The 20,479-nt window shown below is 44.6% G+C and overlaps 1 protein-coding gene across 5 annotated transcripts in view; it reads right to left on the bottom strand.

The window, feature by feature from the left end:
• Window positions 1-20,479, bottom strand: part of PTK2B (protein tyrosine kinase 2 beta) — a 138,287-nt gene that overhangs the window by 34,309 nt on the left and 83,499 nt on the right. For all 5 annotated transcript variants that reach the window (XR_009495482.1, NM_001102252.1, XM_059889218.1 and 2 more), the window contains 2 exon segments: window positions 1,402-1,580; window positions 804-891 (listed from right to left, as the gene is read on the bottom strand). Coding sequence is in view for 4 of the 5 variants with exons in the window: in NM_001102252.1 (NP_001095722.1) it covers window positions 804-891; window positions 1,402-1,580 (267 nt within the window). In the remaining variant the exon portion in view is untranslated.

Raw genomic sequence — 20,479 nt, 5'->3', positions numbered from 1 at the left:
GCCAGGAGTGTGGTGAGCTCCAAACAGCTCGTGGAAGTCAGTTATTAAGTTTTCCAAAATTTTGTGAGCCAAGATGGGAGTATTTGATTTAGTTTAGTTGCTAAGTTGTGTTTGATTCTTGTGACCCCACAGATTGTAGCCCATCAGGTTCCTCTGTCCATGGGATTTCCCAAGTAAGAATACTGGAGTGGGTTGCCATTTCCTTTTACAGGGGATCTTCTGGACCCAGGTCTCCTGCATTGCAGGTGGATTCTTTACTGCCTGAGCTACCAGGGGTTATTTACACCATGGAAATTGGCAAGTACTGCAAATCAGAGTTGGTTTACCAGTACACTGCTAGTACTAGCGTTAGGTCTTCATGGCAGCCCAATAATGTACGTATTCTTCTTATCATCCCCTTTTTATAGAAGAGGAAACAACCTCATGCAGGTAAATTACGTCCTGAGGGGTTTCAGGTTGAGAAGTGGCAAAAGTGGGCTAGAAACCAGCTGTGTCAGACAGCCAAGCCTGTGTGCTATGACTGCTTCCCTTCTCTTTGGACTTGCTCTGCCTGCTTCCCCAGCCAGGTCTTCTGGGTAGTAAATAGACCCTAGGAAAATCCAAGAGGGCCTGTGCCTATGGGGAGGGGTCATTCAGCCCTCAGGTGTGAAGGAAGCAGATTTGGATAGCTGACCAGGGACCAAGGAATGTCCCCGAGAGAAGTTTCCTGGAATGGGACCTTCAAAATGCAAGCCTTGTCTTTCCATCTCCCCAGGAGAGGATGGTCATAGGACCCAGGGGACTGGAAGATAAAATACTTTTACCTGTTGGTAAAAATAAAGCAGCGTGGTCTTGTCTTCTTTCAGGCTCTCCATGAAGTCCTCTGGCAGGTAGCGGACTTGAAGGTCATACCTGGGACAGGAAGTTCAAATTCTCTGGTTGACAGAGGGAAGCTGGTTCTACCAGGGGCTGCCCACGGAGCCCCTGGCTACCCATTCAGGACTTGCTCCTTCTTTCCTTCTTTTCCACGGGTGGGTGGAGGACCGCAGAGGACAGAGGGGTGGGTTGCCAACCACAGTGGTCAGTGCTGGTTCTGACTCTCCCTCTCCTCCCCGCGATGGTAGCTGTTCTGCTTAGGTTCACTCCCCAGCCCTTGGCCTGGCTCCCCCTCCTCCTTGCACTTCTGCTCCTCCTCCTCCACAGCTCCAAGAGCATCCAGTCCAGGGATGCACCTAGATATCCATCTTGGAATGCGGATGTGTGGTCAGCCCTTATTAGGTCTTCGCAAACACGTGCATTGGATGCTACAGAAGGGCCAACCTAATACGCCACTCAGTAAGTGCTCTGAGGAAAGGCCTCCCAGGGTCTCCCTACTCCTCATTTCCCCCTCCCCCACTCCAGAACCTGCGGCTCCTCTCCTACCTCCACTCGGCTTCCACATGTAGACACTCATACTTGTCCTGCACCTCCCCCACTGTCATCAGCGGGTGCAGCCAGTGGATCTCATCTGACTTCATGTGCTTCAGCCTCAGCCCATAGCAGTCAGCCAGCTGGATGTTGGGCCCGATCCGCCCGCTCAGCAGGATGGAGGCGATGACGTCCTACAGAGGAGAAGAGAGGAGGCTTGACTCAGGGGTATGCCCTTCTGGGCTCCTACAGTCCTCACAGAGCCCCTGGAAGTGTGATTCTCTAGGGTGGGATTCTGACTTAAACGTTTTATTCATTGCTAATTCACTAGCACTTAGTGTAAGGCTTGGTACACAGTAGGCTCTATGTGATGAATGAACGACTTTGCAAAATCAGACAGAAATGGAGGAACTGAGAGGAGAAGCAAAGGAGAAAATGCAGTGAGGCAAACAGCATGGATTCCATGCTTATGCATTTCATTCCAACCCAACCAATCCATAACTACCGAGCACTGACCATGTAAGAAGCACCCTCTGAATGACTTCCAATTCAGCCAGCATTACTAAGTGTCTGCAGTAGGCATTTCTGGGAACTGTGCATACATTATTTCACTGAATCTGTGCAACACAAGGGAGCAGGTATTACATCCCCATTTGGCTGATGGGGAAACTTATGGAGATCACAGGGGCTTCCTTGATAGCTCATTTGGTAAAGAATCCATCTGCAATGCAGAAGACCCAGGTTCAATGCCTGGGCTGGGAAGATCTGCTGGAGAAGGGATAAGCTACCCAGTCCAGTATTCTTGGGCTTCCCTTGTGGCTCAGCTGGTAAAGAATCTGCCTGCAATACAGGAGAGCTGGGTTCAAGAGCTAGGTTCGATCCCTGGGTTGGGAAGATCCCCCAGAGAAGGGAAAGGCTACCCACTCCAGTATTCTGACCTGGAGAATTCCATGTACTATATAGTCCATGGGGTCACAAAGAGCCGGACACAACTGAGCGACTTTCACTTCACTTCATTTTAATGGAGATCACACAGCTCATGGCATTAAGGTGGAATATGGACTCTGAGCCCTGGACTCTGAGGACTAGTACTAGATCAAGCTGCTTCATGGAAAGGTGGGCAGGGTAAGATAGAAGGGCAGGACTAGCATTAGGGATTAAGTGGCACCATTTCTGCACAAGAAGCATGGCCACCAGAAACAGAGTACTGACAAAAAATTAGGTGCCCTCCTTATTCCTGCTTTCTTGATCAGAAGCCAGCCCACCCCACAGCCTGGCCTGGAGCCTGAGTTGGATTAAGAGGCCCATTGACAGCAGCCTGGAAAACCACCATCTATAAAGTCCTGTCTAGTTCTGAAATCACATTGGTTCCACTTTAACTCAGGTTTCTCATGGAGTTTCACACATAATTGGTCAATCAAGCCCACTCCTGATGGAGTAAAAAGTGCTCTAAAGGCAAATGAAAAAACTCCCAAGCACTAACCAATCTCTGTTGAGTATCTTTGCAGTACATGCCACCCAGTCTGAGACCTCTGTGAATATTGAAAACTTCTAATATATATGAAGAAGACAGAAGTCAGTAGATTAGTATAATAAATCCCCATGTATACCCCACCCATCTTCAACAGTTACTAACATTTCGTCATTTTTACTTCTTCTATAACACCACCATCTACTACTTAACCACCACTCAACTATCATCAATTTTTACAGTTCTTCTTTCACAGTGAAATATATATTAATTTAAAGATACAAAGTTTAGGTACACAGTTTGACACATGAACACAACCTGTGCAACCCACATATCAATTAAGATATTTCCAGATCTCCAGAAAGTTCCCTCATATCCCTTTTCAGTCAACTTTCATGGTACATTCCTACTTCTGGTTCTAGGCAACAATTTTTTCCTCCCACTTTTACTTAGCTTTGCCTGTTGTAGAACTTCATATAATTGGAATCATTTCGTATATATTATTCATCCTCCTGTTGCTAAATACCTGGGCTATTCTTCATTTTTGCTATTGTAAATAAAATTACTATGAGCATTAATGTACAAGTCTTTTTGAGTATGTGTGTTGTCATTTCCTCTGGACAAATACCTAGGAGAGAAATGACTGGGTCAAAGGTAGATGAACTTTATAAGTGATTGCTACGATGATTCCATTATATATATATATATATATATATATATATATATATATATATATAGTGATATATGAGATGTCCATTACACTGCATCCTCTCCAACTTTTGGTGTTAAAAATGTTTTTAATATTAGACATTTTAGTGAATATGCATAGTATCCCATTGTGTTTTTAACTTGCATTTCCCTGAAGACTAACAATATTGAGCACTCTTCCATCTGCTTGTAACAATTGCTGTATCTTCCTTTGTGAGGTACTTGTTCAAATTCGTTGTCCATTGTGTGTGTGTGTCTATTGACTGTTGGAGGTCCTTATACAATCTAGATAAAAGTACTTTGCATATGTTTTATGAATATTTTCTCTAGATCTGTCCTGTGAAAGAAAGTGAAAGTCGCTCAGTTGTGTCTGACTCTGAGACCCCTTGAACTGTAGCCTGCCAGACTCTTCTGTCCGTGAAATTCTCTAGCTCAGAATACTAGAGTAGGTAGTCATTCCCTTCTCCAGGGGATCTTCCCAACCCAGGGATCAAACCCAGGACACCCACATTGCAGGTGGATTCTTTACCATCTGAGCCACCAGGGAAGCCCAAGAACACTGGAGTGGGTAGCTTATCCCTTCCCCAGGGGATCTTCCAGACCCAGGAATCGAACCAGGATCACCTGTATTGCAGGTGGATTCTTTATCAGCAGAGTTACCAGGGAAGCCCAGGTTTGTACTGTGCCTATTATTTATTTCCTTAACAGCATCTTTCAATAAAGTCTCATTTACCAAAATATTCTTTTATGGCCAGTGCTTTTTGCATCTTAAGAAATCTTTGCCTGTCTCCAAATCATGAATATATTCTCCTGTTTTCGTGTATAAACTTCATAGCTTTAGAACTTCCCTGTGGTCCAGTGGCCAATGCAGGGGTCGTGGGTTCAATCCCTGGTCTGGGAAGATTCCATGTGCAGAGGGATAACTGTGTGCCACAACTATTGGAGTCCTCGTTCCCTAGAGCCCATGCTCCACAATAAGAGAAGACAAAACTAGGAAAAGGCTGCACGCAGCAACAAAGACATGGTGCAGCCAAAAATTAATTGATTTTTAAAAGGTTATAAAATAAAAACTTCATAGTTTTAGCTTTTACCTTTGTCTCTGTGATTGAGCTTGAGTTAACTTTTGTGTCTGGCATGAAGTAGGGGTCAAATAAAAATTTTTTTTAATCATAAAGATCTATGGTTATTCAGCATTGGCTGTTGATTTTCATTTCCTAATTGAATTGTTTTGCTGTCTTTGTCAAAATCAATTGGCCACATAGATTCTGGGCTCTCAGTTCTGTTCTACTGATTTCTGCCTGCGCTGTGCCAATGCCACTCTGTCTGCATTACTGTAGCTTTAGATAAGATCTTTTAAATTTTTATTTATTAATTTTATTTAGTTTGGTGTGCTGGGTCTTCATTGCTGCACACTGGCTTTCTTTAGTTGCAGTGAGTGGAGGATACTCCCTAGGAGCAGTACGTGGGCTTCTCTTTGCAATGTCTTTTCCTTGTTTTGGAGTAGGAGCTCTAGGTACCTGGGCTTCAGTAGTCACAGTGTGCAGGCTTAGTGGTGCCAAGGCATGTGAGATCTTAGTTCCCAGACCAGGGATTGAACCTGTGTCCCCTGCATTGGCAGGCAGACCAGAGAATGAGTGAACCGCCAAACCATCATTCTTAACCAGTGAACCTCCAGGGAAGTCCCTAGAGGAGATCTTGAAGTTAAACAGCATAAGCCTTCCGCCATTTCTTCCCCAAGATTATTGTGCTATTCTGGGTCTCTGCATCTCCATATACATTTTTGAATGTTTGTCACTTTCTATTTAAAATATCTGCTGAATTATGATTGAGATTGTGTTACATCTATAGCTTAGCGAGGAAGAGCTGGCATCTTAACAGCATGGAGTCTTCCAATCCTCACACATGGCATATCTTTCCATTCGTTTTGCTTGTCTTTCACATTTGTCAGCAATGACTTGTATTTTCCAGTGTATAGGTTTTACAGGTCTTTTGTTAAATTCACTCCTAATTTTAACAATTAGGACTGATGCTGAAACTCCAATACTTTGACCACCTGATGTGAAGAGCTGACTCATTGGAAAAGACCCTGATGCTGGGAAAGATTGAGGTCAGGAGGAGAAGGGGGTGACAGAGGATGAGATGGTTGGGTGGAATCACTGACTCAATGAACATGAGTTTGAGCAAACTCCGGGAGATAGTGAAGGACAGGGAAGCCTGGCATGCTGCAGTCCATGGGTCGCAAAGAGTCGGACACGACTTAGCAACTGAACAACAACATGGTTTGAGAGAGAAAGGTCTGTTTACTGAGAGATCCTAGGACCAATGACACCCTGATAGTCAGCTGGATACCAAACACCCAGTCTTACTTTCCAAATACCCTTCTGTACTAAACAGATCTAGGATTCCTTGGAGAAATGCTGATTCCCCGGCTGGGGCAAAGAAGGTCTGAGATGACCCTGGAATACCTTTTTGTGCTAGAAAAAAAGGAAGTGTTTAGAGCATGTTGGGGGACACATAACAAGGAACCAGTATCAGCTCAAAGGGGCTGGACAAGCCAAGTCTGGGAGAATATAAGCATTACAGTCTACCATGGTGGAGTGCATCCACAGAATAAAACAGAATCTAGGACAGATCAGTAAATAAATGGGGGAGAAGAGGATGTTTTTCTTTAGAGTAGAATACTAACTAGGAAATGTAGAAGAAAGGATGGAAATAGAAAATCACTGTCAACAAACTCAGTGTTGGTTAGTTCAGGCATGATTCATCAATGGAAGATAAGGCTGGAGGGCAGAGGATACTGACGTGGTCTGAGTGTATCTCCTTTTAGACACTAATCAAATACAAAGGAAAACCTGACAGACACAAGTGATCAGGTCAACAAAGATAACTTGACCAGTGCTAGAACAAAGTAAAGAGGACATGCCTCCCACCTTGATACACGAAGATGGGCACAGGACGTCATGTCTGGGCCATCTCTGCTCTGAGTTCACGATGAGTCTAGCACAGACCTGGGTGAGTGGTCTCCTCAGAGACTGATAGATGGAATAAAGGGCTTAACTCTCTCAGACTAAGAAACTCTTTCAGATTGGAGGAGACCAGAGAGATATAACAATCAAATGCAATGTGTGTTCCTGGACCAGACAGGAAAAATAGATATTTTAGGCACAGGTGGTGAAATTTGAATGGGTACTATGGTTTGGGCTTCCCTGGTGGCTCAGTAGTAAAGAATTCACCTGCCAATGCTGGACACATGGGTTTGATCCCTGGGTCAGGAAGATCCCCTGGAAAAGGAAATAGCAACCCATTCTAGTGTTCTTGCCTGGAGAGTCCCATGGACAGAGGAGCCTGGGGGGTTACATTCCATGGGGCCACAAAGAGTAGGACATGGCTTAGCAACTGGACAACAAATGGTTTAGATGGTAGTGGTCATTGTAGCAATGGTGATTTCCCACTTTAGATGGTCACAATTCTGTAGAAGAGTGACCTTGTGTGGGAGAAATAAACACTGAAGTCTTTTCAATGATGGAGCAGTACTGCTGCAACTTGCTTTCAAATAACTCAGGAAGAGAATATGATAGTGGGCATAGTGTATGCGTGTTTATGGAGAGATAGAGCCACTACATATGGAAAATGACACATTTAAACAATTGGGAAATCTGGGTGTAGGTGATATGGGACTTAGGCCATGTCTTTCAATTTTTTTATGTTTTAAATAATTTCAAAATGAAGACAGTCTCTGGTAAGGGAGATTCCCAGCCATATAAGAATTAAAGGCACCATATCAAATGGACTAATAGAATTTCTGCCGAGTTTGACAGGGGCCTTGTGTCCAGTTTCTCTTCCACTTAAGAGTCTCTGAGAGAAACCAGACTGTATCCACTTTTTGCTCTGTGGTTGTAAAACTCTCCAGGGCATAACTGGTGCAAATTTTTCCCCCCTAGGTTTCCTTCTAAAACACAACCAACTTCTATCATAGGGATGTTGGGATACGGCTAAATCTAGATCATTAAGAGATTCTTCATCCAACAGATTTTCACAGGAAGATTGATCTCAGCTTCAGGTAGGGAAGAGTATAAAGTGTACTATTTGGGGGGCTGCTTGATACTGAGCAGGCTTTTACCAGAAGGCATTCTTCCTAGAGGAGGAAACCTGAAGCTCCTGGGGGGAGGGAGCTTTGCCAAATGGCTACTGCACCCACCATCACCATCACCATCACCCCACTAGTTACTGACGAAAGGATGTTGTACATAAAAGAACTTGGCTGCTCTTTGTCCTTGCTTCTGGGAAGGGAGCCTCTGAACCCCTGAAATTTCCTAAGTATCACTTGCTGCTGCTAACTGCTAAGTCACTTCAGTCGTGTCCGACTCTGTGCGACCCCATAGACAGCAGCCCACCAGGCTCCCCCGTCCCTGGGATTCTCCAGGCAAGAACACTGGAGTGGGGTGCCATTTCCTTCTCCAATGCATGAAAGTGAAAAGTGAAAGTGAAGTTGCTCAGTCATGTCCGACTCTTAGCGACCCCATGGACTGCAGCCTACCAGGCTCCTTCATCCATGGGATTTTCCAGGCAAGAGTACTGGAGTGGGGTGCCATTGCCTTCTCCAAAGTATCACTTAGAGTATCTTTATTGTTCCTGGTGGGTTCCTTGGACTGAGGTTTATGCTGATGAAGTGATTCATGGTGGGCCCCTGAAAAGTCTCATGAAGGGGGCTGGCCTTGTTGGAAAAACCAACCATGTCATTAGAGGTTTAGAGCTTTGAATCATGTGATATTAGCCTGGCTGAGGAGGAGGAGGTGGAAGGTTGGAACATCAAATCAAATAGATAAAGAAAATGTGATACATAAATATAATGGAATATTACTCAGCCATTAAGAGGAATGCAATAATGCCATTTGCGGGAATATGAACAGACCTGGAGATTGTCATACTCAGTGAAGTAAGTCAGATAGAGAAACAAATATAATATGATATCCCTTCTATGCAGACTCTAAAAAGAAAAATGATATAAATGGATTTATTTACAAAACAGAAATAGACTTACAGATTTTAAAAATGAACTTGTGGTTGCCCAGGGGAAGGATGGGGGGAATGGGACAGTTAGGGAGTTTGGGATGGACATGTACACACTGCTATATTTAAAATGGATAACCAACAAGAACCTACTATATAGCACAGGGAACTCCGTTCAATGTTATGCGACAGCCTGGTTTGGAGGAGAATGGATACATGTATACGTATGGCTGAGTCCCTTCACTGTTCACCTGAAACTATCACAGCATTGTTAATCAGCTCTGCTGCTGCTGCTGCTGCTAAGTCGCTTCAGTCGTGTCTGACTCTATGCGACCCCAGAGACGGCAGCGCAGCAGGCTCCCCCGTCCCTGGGATTCTCCAGGCAAGAACACTGGAGTGGGTTGCCATTTCCTTCTCCAATACCCCAGTAGAAAATAAAAACTTTAAAAATAAAATAAATAAAAAAGGAGACGCTTCTTTTCAGGGGGTGGAAGGGAGAAAGTGGCTTAAGTGGAAGGGGGCCCTAGAGTGAGCTGGGCAATCAATTTAAAAGAAAAAAACTTAGAGGTTTGACATGATCTCACCATGGAGGCTTCTGCCGCCCCTCTCACCCTTCACTGCCTCTTCTCTCATATCCACACAGCTTCTTGTCCAAACGGTGGGAGCAGCAGTATCAACCCTCTGCCCATAGCTCATAAACTGTCATTAATGAGTTCCATATTTCTTTTATGAATAAATCACTTCGAAAAACAATGGTATAGGATGTCTACCTACTCACGAAATTGCAATACGTAACATGATAGAAAGGAGGGGGGAAGCTGTCTTAATTGTATCAATTGTTATTGAGCTAAGTCCAGGATTCTTTTTTTTTTTTGCTACAAGAAAATCTTTCAGTCTGCCCATGTGAGGGCTACTGAAAGGTAGGCCCCCAATCAGCCTATGGCTCACAGCTTCGGATGTGCAAACAGTGGGATTTCTGTGGCTTTTCCTCCTGCTTGACTGACATAAAAGTATTGGCTTTATCAACCAGCGTGAAGACTTCAGACTGTCTTCACCTCTCTCCCTGTTCTCTGGCATCTCCTCGTACAGGTCAGAAACAAACAAGGGGCAGGACCAGATGCCTATCCCCATGCCCAGGATAATTTAGTTCTAAAGAAAAAAGATCATCTGAGCAATTAATTCCTCAATCCATTTTCTTGCTCTTTTGTTGGAGTTGAGTCATATTTTTTTCCATCTGAAGTTGATTTCTTTTTTGAAATTGATTTTTATATATAGTGTGAGGGCTCAGACAGTAAGGAATCTGCCTGCAATGCGGGAGACTGGGCTTGATCCCTGGTTGGGAAGATTGCCTGAAGAAGGGAATGGCAACCCACCCTAGTATTCTTGCCTAGAGAATCCTATGGACAGAGGATCCTGGGGGGCTATAATCCAGGTTGCAGAGTCGGATATGGCCAGCAACTAAACCATCATGCCTGATGTCACACCCCTTACTGGGGGAAGCCTGCAACCAGGGATTGGTCACCGTGGGGGTTTCAAGCCCCTATCCTTTCATGCCCAGCAGAGCTGTCCCATCCCAGCTCCAGTGCTCCCTGTGACGTGTCCTGTCACAGCCCAACTCTTTTCTCTGCCCAGTCCTGTTGTTTTTATCACTAGCTCCAGGTGAGGTTCATGGGCATGCTCACTGATGCTTCCTGCCTGCAAAGATCATTAGGGTCTGCTTTCTGGGAACCCACCCAAGGCTCTGGCCTTCATTTGCTTTCCAGGCTTGATCTAACTCACTCTCCTTACTTCTTACTCTTTGGCTTATGAAAACAAAATGATGGAACTTAGGGACTTCCTTGGTGGTCCATAGTTAAGACTTCATCTTCCAATGCACAGGGTTTGGATTTCATCCCTGGTCAGGGAGCTAAGATCCCACATGCCTCTTGGCCAAAAAATCAAAACGTAAAACAGAAACAACATGGTCCACATTTTTAAAAAATCCTTTAAAAATAGTAGAAATTAAAATTTTAATAACTTGAAACTTTGGTTTTATAAAGTCCTGCTTGAATTGTACTTTAAAAGTTACCCCTTTGAGATGAAAGGCACATTTAAGGAGGTGACTTTTGTTACTGGGTTCTCATTTTCTAGACAATAAGATCCAGACTCTTTAACATGAGGCATAAAAGGCCCTCTGGAATTTTCCTCCGTGTGTTTTTTCCAGATCATCTCCCATGCTGACACACAATGAATTTTAAGCACCTGCCATCTCCCAGTATTACTCTCCATGCCCAAGAGGCTCTTCCCTCTTGGAGGGTGCATCTTGGAGGATGCCAAGTCCCCTCCCCTCCTGTCCTCTCCTGATTGAGTTGCATCAAAGCAGTCAGTCCTAAAGGAAATCAACCATGAATATTCATCGGAAGAACTGATGCTGAAGCTGAAGATCCAATACTTTGGCCACCTGATTCGAAAAGCCGACTCATTGGAAAAGACCTTGATGCTGAGAAAGACGGAAGGCCAAAGGAGAAAGGGACAGCAGAGGATGAGATGGTTAGATAGCATCACCAACTAAATGGACATGAGTTTGAGCAAACTCCTGGAGATAGTGAAGGACAGCAAAGCCTGTTGCAAAGAGTCAGACAGGACTTAGCAGTTGAACAATAACAACAAGCTTTCTGAGGTCCCCTGGGAAGCCCTGCCTGAATTGCCTTGACAGGGTTTGTTTTCGTCCCTGGGTTCCCAAAGAAGTTTGCACACTCTAAGATGCTGTTGGGCTTCCCTGGTGGCTCAGATGGTAAAGAATCCGCCTGCAATGCAGAATGCGGGAGACCTGGGTTTGATCTCTGGGTTGAGAAGATCCCCTGGAGAAGGGAACAGCTATCCACTCCAGTATTCTGGCCTAGAGAATTCCACAGGCAGAGGACCCTGGAAGACTGCAGTTCATAGGATTCCAAAGAGTCGGACGTGACTGAGTGATTTTCACTTTCATGTTTGTCTTTCAGGTTGCTGTTATGGATTGAATTTCCCACCCTCCCCACTGGGATATGTTGAAATCCGAACTGCCAGACCTTAGAACATGATCTTATTTGGAAGCAAGATCTTTAGAGACTAATCAACTTAAAATGAAGTAGTTAGAGCGGACCTTAATCCAGTATGACGGGTGTCTTTATAAAAAACAGAAATTCAGGCGCAATGAGAGCTACACACCCAAGAAGAATGCCATGTGAAGATAGGGGATCTTATTGCAGAAACCAGTAATCAGGAAATCAAGCATCAAACTCGGTAAGTTGGAGAACTCAGGTTTATTAGGCTGGTGGGCCTGGAGGAGTTAACACTCTAAGCTCTGGGCCCCAAACAAAGGGGTTACAGAGTTTTTATAGACAGACTATAGTGGGCAACATTAGCTGTTAATAGGCTGGTTTAAACTAAGGGGTTTCGCGCACTGGGAACAGCAGTCAAGATGGGGAAGGGGTTCCTGACCTCTACATGGAGAGGCATGATTAAGCAGGTTTGCAGGGGCTTGCAAAAAGCAGCACAAGGGTGAGTGAGATAAGCTCCAGTTTCTAGTATTTTAAGTCCCTACTTTCTGAGACTATATGATATAGGTGATCCAGACTTTGCAAGGAGCAAGCTGAGTTACAGAGGCAGAAAGAGCAGGAGGTTATGTAAAATTTTTACTTTTCCTTTTCATTCTGAGTGATACTTCTGCAAGCCCAGGAATGGTAATGGTTGCTAGGAACCACCCAAGGTGAGGAAGATGCAAGGAAACATTGTTCTCTTACAGGTTTCTGAGGGAGCATGGCCCTGCCAACAACTTGACCTTGGACTTCTAGCCTCCAGATCTGTGATAAAAATGAATTTTTGTTGTTTTGACTCACCCCACTTGTGTTACTTTGTTAGAGAAGCCAGAAGAAATGAATACAGACATTCACCAATTAGAACTAAGACAATGGTTGATATTTGTCTTTCTAACCTTTCAAATGCAAGGTCAGAAGCCAAACCTTACATACAATATTATCCTCTTGACAAGCCCAGTGCTTGGCCCACAGGAGAGTCTCAAATACTTCAGGGATGAATGAATGAGTAAATGAATAGAAGCCAGCTCTCTGGATAACAAGTCAGGGTTATGAGAAACAGGGACCAACATTAAAAGATGTTCAAGAGATCAAGAGTGTGGTGACTAATGACATCACCAAGACTTTGGCATCTTTCAGATCCAGCCAAGACTGTGCAGTAGGCCACGACCAGGTTACCTAACCTCTACTTCCTCATCTGAAAAATGGGGAGATACCTCTTTCGTTATGAGATTTTTGGATGGGATTAGATAACGTGCTATAAATATAAGGTGCAGATATAAAATTATAAATGTGTAACACTGTCCCTTTTCCACCTTCTAAGGAGGTTTCCATGGACCACTCAACTCTTGAACTTAGGTAGCATGAACTTGGTAATGGGGAGTGTGAAGCAATGCAGTTGAATTTGAATTATACACTGGAAGAAACAAACAGTTGACAGTATGTGTGTGTGCTAAGTCGCTTCAGTTGTGTATGACTCTGTGCAACGCTATGGATGGTAGCCTGCCAGGCTCCTCTGTCCATGGGATTCTCCAGGCAAGAATACTGGAGTGGGTTGGCATGCCCTCCTCCAGAGGGTCTTCCCGACCCAGGGATCGAACTGGCGTCTCTTACATCTCCTGCATCGGCAGGTGAGTTCTTTACCAGTAGTGCCACCTGGGAAGCCAAAGAGTTGACTAAGGGAAGAAAAAGAATGGATTTTGCCATGAGCAGTAGAGGGAAGGAAGATAAGCGCCTTCGTGGGCTGGATTTTACAAATTTAAAAAAAATGCAAGTAAAGATATTTTTGGTCTGCAGTCAACCCGATTTGATATTAAGACATGGTTATAAAAATGTTTAAGAAATGTTGCTATTTTTCATAAAAGTGATCCCTCAATGATATTTTTTCCCTAAGAGATTACAGTAAAGATTCAAACTGATTTCTAATTATTTTTAAATAGCAGACTAATAATTTTTTTGGAGTGTGAAACTACTAAGATTGGCTTCAAGGATAAGCAAGCTGGCCAAGCTTTTGGTGGGTTCCAGACATGTAAAGAGCTTACGTAGAAAGCTTACATAGCAAGCTTACCTAGCCTTAAAGTAACACAGAAGAGTAGGTGCTTAATAAACAGTGGCCATTGTCAGGGTGGGTCGGCAAAGAAGAAGAGATGAGCCTGGCTCAAGGTCAAGTTATCCTGGGAGTTGGATTAATGAACTCAAGAAGTCTATTTTGTCATTGTTTTCATCACTAAGTGATGTCCCACTCTCCTGAAACCCCATGGACTGTAGCACGCCAGGCTCCTTTGTTCATAGCATTTCCCAGGAAAGAATACTGGAGTGAGTTGCCATTTCCTTCTCCAGGGGATCTTCCCAACCCAGGGATAGAACCCATGCCGCCTGCATTGCAGGTGGATTCTTCACCATTGAGCCACCAGGAAGATCCCCAAGAAGTCTATAGCTGAGACATAAAATTTGAGAGCCTGAAATAGAGTCTAAAGTTGCCTGATCAGAGGCTCCTCTGACTCCCAGCCTGAGTGGGAGCTGGAGGCCTGGGAAATGGACCCATGGAGAACCTGTCTGAGTAGAGGCTGAGGGAGAAAGAGAGAGCCATGGTTACCAGTAACTTCCGGTAACAGCTCTTCAGCTCCATCAAAGGGGTCCAGGTGGCTAAGGAAAGCTGTCACTGGTAAAAGAATCTGAGACCATTTCTAAGCTGAAGACAGTCCTGGTGGGAGCAGGCAGCTGACGAACGATGAATGAGCCTCAGAGGATGTCATGTGATGGCCATGGAGAAGTCGCCCGGGAAGAAATAATGCAGAGAAAAATGACTTCCTTCTGCCTGGAGCAAGAAAGCCACAAAGGGTTTTGCATTCCCAGGGCAAAGCTCATGATAGCAGGCTTCTTCTTTTCCCCTTCAGCCACACATAGAGGCAGGAAGTGAAGTTCTGAGAAAGTGCAGAAATAGGTGGAAAAGGACTTCTTTTTAAATGACTTGTACAGAATGTAAGAGGTGTCTCTGGAAAATATTCTGTTAAGAATAAGACCGTTCTGTCAAATATTTGGATTTACTAATAAACCCCAAGGAAAGACTCTGGCTGCCAAGCTGAGATTTATTAATAGAGGGAGGAGGAATGAGATAATCCATTATGACAGAACCAAGAGGACTTCATGTACTTCTTTTTTTCTTTCTCATTTCTTTAAATATTAATTTTTTTTCATTTATTTATTTTTGGCTGCACTGGTTCTTCATTGCTGCACGCAGGCTCTCACTGCATGCAGTGATCAGGGGCTACTCTTCATTGAGGTACACGAGCTTCTCATTGGAGTGGCTTTTCTTATTGTAGAGCACAGGCTCTAGGTGCCCAGGCTTAGTTGCTCCGTAGCATGTGGGATCTTCCAGAACCAGGGATTGAACCCACTTGTCCTCTGCAATGGCAGGCGGATCCTTCACCAGTGGATCACCAGGGAAGTCCCTCATGTTCTTCTTTGAAACAAGTCTTCCTACCAAAATATCTCTTGAAGTCATGACTCACTGATTTGTTTGTGTGGCATATAGTGTCTGCCTTAGAGCGAGTTTGCTTCAGTGTGACAGGTGAAGCTTTATTCTCACATAGGGCGATGGGTTCCGGGTTGTTCATTTCACCATAATGCTTCATAACTCACATCAGTGAGTGCTAACAGGCATTGGCATTTGGGGCCAGATGATTCTTTGCTGTGTGGTGCCATGTGGCACCCATGGCTGCAGCCTACTGAATGTCTCGCCCCGGTCATTCCGACAATGATGATAACGTGACAAGCGAAAAAGAAGGCCCCTACATGTTTCCAAATGCCAGGTTCCAGGAGATGTGGAACAGCCCTCAGGGTGAACTGTCAACTCATCTATTTGGTACTGTTTTCTTCTGCATGTATTGATACCAAAAATTACACAAGAAAACCTCTCAATGATTCTCATCCATGCATTCAATAATTAACATACTCTTGCATCAGGCTCCCTTCTAGGTGCGGTGGATACAGCAGAGAATGAGAGAAAGTCCTGTACCCGGGAAGCTCCCATCCTAGTGCAAAGATAGATAGGAATATCTGCATTGTATCAAGAATCTGAAGGGCTTCCCAGCTGACTCAGTGGTAAAGAATCCACCTGCCAATGCAAGAAATGAGGGTTCAGTCCCTGGGTCGGGATGATCCCCTGGAGGAAGAAATGGTAATCCACTCCAGTATTCTTACCTGGGAAATTCCATGGACAGAGAAGCCTGGTGGGATACAGTCCATGGGATCATAAAGTGTTGGACATGACTGAGTGACTGAGCACAACACAACATCAAGAATCCGAAATGTGTTTATATCTTGGATTTAGTTTTATGCCTGGAAGTGTGCTATAGACTGCTGGTGTGACCCCCAAATGCACATTCTGAAGCCTTAATACTCAATGGGATGGTAGCTAGAAGTGAAGCCTTTGAGAGGTGAATAAGTCATGACGCTGGAGCCCTCACGTAGGAGACTAGTGCCCTTATAAGAAGAGACAAAAGGGTAATGAACATTTTCTCTGTCATGTGAGGACAGCAAGAAGTGGCCATCTGCAAGCCAGGAGGAGGGCTCTCACCAGAACCCAGCCCTCCTGGCACCCTGGTCTTGGATTTCCAGCTTCCAGAACTGGGAGTAACAAATCTCTGTTGTTTAAGCCCTGTAGCCTGTGTTATGTTCTTACAGCAGCCATGTTGTTATGGTGGCCACGCTGTTACAGCAGCCAAAGCATAAATTGATGAACTGATTCAAACCCCAGAAATATTCTGTATACAAAGAAACTCACTGTAGCAGTTATAAAAACAGCAAAAGCCCCAGCATAAGCCACCAGTCCAAATAGTTTGAAAAGGCCCATGAAAGTGATGGGAGGACCACATGGGGTTTATGTGCTAGTATAATTTTACAAAAATTGTATAAAGAGCTTGTAATCACCCTTGAAAACAGCTTCTATTATAAAATGGGAAGTGTAGTATATATATACCCTGGTGGCTCAGTGGTAAAGAATTTGCCTGCCAAGCAGAAAATGCAGGTTCGATACCTGGGTCAGGAAGATCCCCTGGAGAAGGAAATGGCAACCCACTCCAGTGTTCTTGTCTGGAGAATCCCATGGACAGGGGAACCTGGTGGCTATAGTCCAAGAGTCGGACATGACTTAGCGACTAAAAAACAGCAACAACAACAGCAAGTACTATTATTAAATGAACATGTATTCCATTCTACATATCGTTGGATTCAATTTTCTAATATTTTGTTGAGTATTTTTGCCTCTATATTCATGAGAGATAATGATTTATAGTTTTCCATTCATGTCTGTCTTTCATATATTCTTGTTATACTTGTAAAAAACTTTGAAAATAAATGTCTAAATTTGGCTATTATATTAGGCTTAGTTTAGCAGATGAGGCATAAGAAATCCACAGTGAAATAAGAGCAGACATCAGCTTCCAGTCTGAGACAAATGGTAACTTTTGCCTACATGCTTGGCTTACATGCTACCCGGTAGAGACCTCCTACCCAACTTATAGGATCAGCTTTTAAGAGATACACAAACTCCCTGTGCAATATAACACTTTAAAATTAAAATGCTGACTGGACAGCAAATGTCACAGGGTCAGAGAAAAACAATGGCCAAAACTCACTCAGGTTTTGATGAAAGTTACATTGAACAACTATTTTGCCTTCTGGATCCTGGAAGCTCATATGTAAAAGCAAACCTCACTGATGCAACCACAGCAATACAATCTACAGCTCCACAGATATTCAAATATTCAGACATTAATAAGCTCATAAAACTTAGACCATAATTCTAGAGTCTTAAGTAAATTTAGAGATCACTTAATTTGATTCAGTTTTTAAATGAAGAAACTGTGAGCCTGGGAGGTCAAGTGACTTGCCCAGGAATATACAGGAAATTCTATTTTAAGCCAGCTGAAATGCTATTAACTCTCCTATACTTAATCATTTTTGAAGGCCAAGCTTCCTTGAGGTCAACTTCCTCCTTGTCTTTACATCAAGTGATGTAGGAGATTCCTGGTCTCCTTTGTGGTCTACAGGCTCAGCTCATTCACTCATTCATCCATTTATTCTACAGACATCTGAGTGTCTGCTTTCTGTTAGGCACTAAGTAGCCACTGGGGAGACAATGGTGAATGAGACACAGTCCCGGCTTTCCAGGAAGCCACCTCTGTTTAGAGGCTGACAAGAGGCAGGCACCGTACAACCTTTCTAGGGCTCAGATTAGGGAAATGGGAGCACAGTGGCACCACCTCCAACCCCATGAAACCCACCTACACCCCACCCCATCCCACCTACTCTTGTCACTTTTTCACAGATCCTCCAAGACTTCTAGTATCTTAAGAGCTCTCAGATCCTCTACCATGACTCCGTAGCCTGGGCTCTGCCCCACCTGGGTGATGGTTGATAATCCTTCTCCAGGGCATGTGAGCTAGGTGGGCAGCCTGCAGGCAGAAGTGGGTACTTCGGGGCAATGACCAGTCCCAGCAACCTGAGATTTCAAAGCAGTGAATTTTGGATGTGACTTGGAAAACTCATAGTTTCAGTCTCCCTGGTGACTTAGCTTGTTTGCCTCATCTGGGAAGATTGTAGTAGGGGTTATATGAACCCCTCTGCCTGCCCTAGTCACAGCATCTCTTGGCATTCAATGCCACTGACCCCAGACACTGCCCTCTGTACACATCAGGTCAGTCCAAAACTCTCTCTCCCTTGCTGGAATCTAGAGTTGAGACATGGAATTCCAGCCATGTCTTTGTTGACTTTATAACTGTTGACTTTATAACTGTTGACTTTATAACTGAAGTTCATCCATCTACCCATCCATCATTAAGTAACTACTCAATTCAGCAAACTGGGAAAACAAAAGCTTGCTCTCTCATGGAGCTTATTTTCTGTTGGGAGGACGGTTAACAATAAACAAATAAGCATAATAATATCATGGGTCCTAATAAATACCAGGAAGACAAACAAAGAAGGCAGGGCAGCAGAATGACGGTCAGGAGAGGCTGCTGTTCTGTGTGGTGTGTTTGTGTGCGCTCAGCTGTGTCCAGGTCTTTGCAACCCCATGGATTGTGGCCTGCCAGTTTCCTCTGTCCATGGGTTCCCCGGCAAGAATACTGGAGTGGACTGCCATTTCCTTTTCCAGGGGATCTTCCCAACCCAGGGATCAAACCTGGGTTTGATCTCCTCCATTGTAGGCAGATTCTTTAACATCTGAGCCATTCTATGTAGAGTGGCCAACAAAGTTCTCTCTGATAAGGGGGCATTTGAATGTATCTCTGAAGGAAGTCAGGGAGAGAGGGATGGCCTTGTGAGGGGAAGGATCTTCCAGGCAAAGGGACCAGATGTACAGAGTCCCCAGGGGGAGCATTTATGAAGCTCTGTGTGCTTGGCACATTTGGGGAACCGTAAAGAGGCCAGTAGGGCTGAGGTGGGGAAGATACAGAGGAGATGACATCAGAAAAGGTCAGAAGACCAGGCCAGAGGTCAGCAGACTTTTTCTGGAAGGGGTCAGGTAGCAAATACTTCAGGTTTTGTGGCCAGATGGTTTCTGTTGCAACTACTCACTTCTGCTATTGTAGCTCAAATGCACCAGAAATAATACACAACAAGTGTAGTTAGGTCCCCCCGAAAACTTGTTAACAAAAACAGGTAGTGAGCCATATTTGGCCTGCAGGTCCTGTTGCAGGTCAAGGCAAGCACTTTGGATTTTACCTTGGGTGAGGAAGGTAGGCACCAGAGAGTTTAAAGCAGAGCAGTGATATGATCGAAGGTATACCTTAACTATATCCCTCTGACCTGTGTTTGAAAAATTCACCATGTCTGCTGCCTGTGGAATGGAGCACACAGGGATACAGGCAGAGGCAGTAAGGAGGTGAATGCGTTATTCTAGGTAAGAGATGCTGTCGGCCTAGACCAGGGAAGAGGCAGCAGAGGTGCTGAGGAGGAATGCTCAGAATCTGGATATGTTTTAATAGTCGAGCAGACAGGATCTCCTAATGCATGAGGTACAGAGTGTGACAGAAAGAAAGAATTCAAGGAGGACTCGGAGGTTGACAGCTAGAGACACGGTCACTGAAAGAACAGCTGCAGTTGGTGGAGCTGGAAAGACTGGTGGAGAAGTGAATTTCAGGAGAGGATTCTGAGCTGTTTCTTCACACGGAGGTGGGCAGCCAGTGGAGATGGTGGGCAGGTAGGTGTACCTATGGCCTGGGGTCATGGAAGGAGCCAGTATTACACACTTAGGTGCCACTGGGTAAAATCAGAATTTCAAGCTCTGTGACTGGATGAGGTCACCTGCTGAGGGACAAGGGACCAGCCCATGGTGTCACCTGGGCTGACTGTCATGGGAATCGGGCTGGGGTGGGGACAGCCCACAGCTGGCCAGCAACCAAGAGTCTCAGGAGAGGGCAGGGCAAAGTGATAGGCCTTCATCAGCCTGTGGTCACTTTCTGACACTTGGCCTTGTATCAGTGTGGATGTAAAAATGTTGCAAAGTACTCACACCACCCTGTGTACTGTGTACACAGGCCTATGGGCTCCTGAACGAGGGTACCAGCATCTGCCATTGTAATCCCGCTGAGGGTTTGAATGGTGGCCCCCTGAAGATGGGTCTGGGTGTCTGGGAACCTGTGATCATGACTTCATTTGCAAAAAGGGTCTCTGCTGATGCCATCAAGTTCAGGATCTCAAGATGAGATCATTCTGGACTATCTGAGGTAGGCGACAGCTCTTAAATCCAATGACTAGTGTCCTTATAAAAGACACACAAAGGAGTGAAACAGTGAGAGAAGAGAATGGAACGTGAAGATGAAGGCAAAGAGTGCAGTGATGCAAC

This window comes from Bos taurus, chromosome 8 (assembly GCF_002263795.3).
Source record: "Bos taurus isolate L1 Dominette 01449 registration number 42190680 breed Hereford chromosome 8, ARS-UCD2.0, whole genome shotgun sequence".
Classification (NCBI taxonomy): Eukaryota; Metazoa; Chordata; class Mammalia; order Artiodactyla; family Bovidae; genus Bos; species Bos taurus.
The sequence above is the reverse complement of the archived record's forward strand: the minus strand, read 5'-3'. Positions and strand labels throughout refer to the sequence as shown.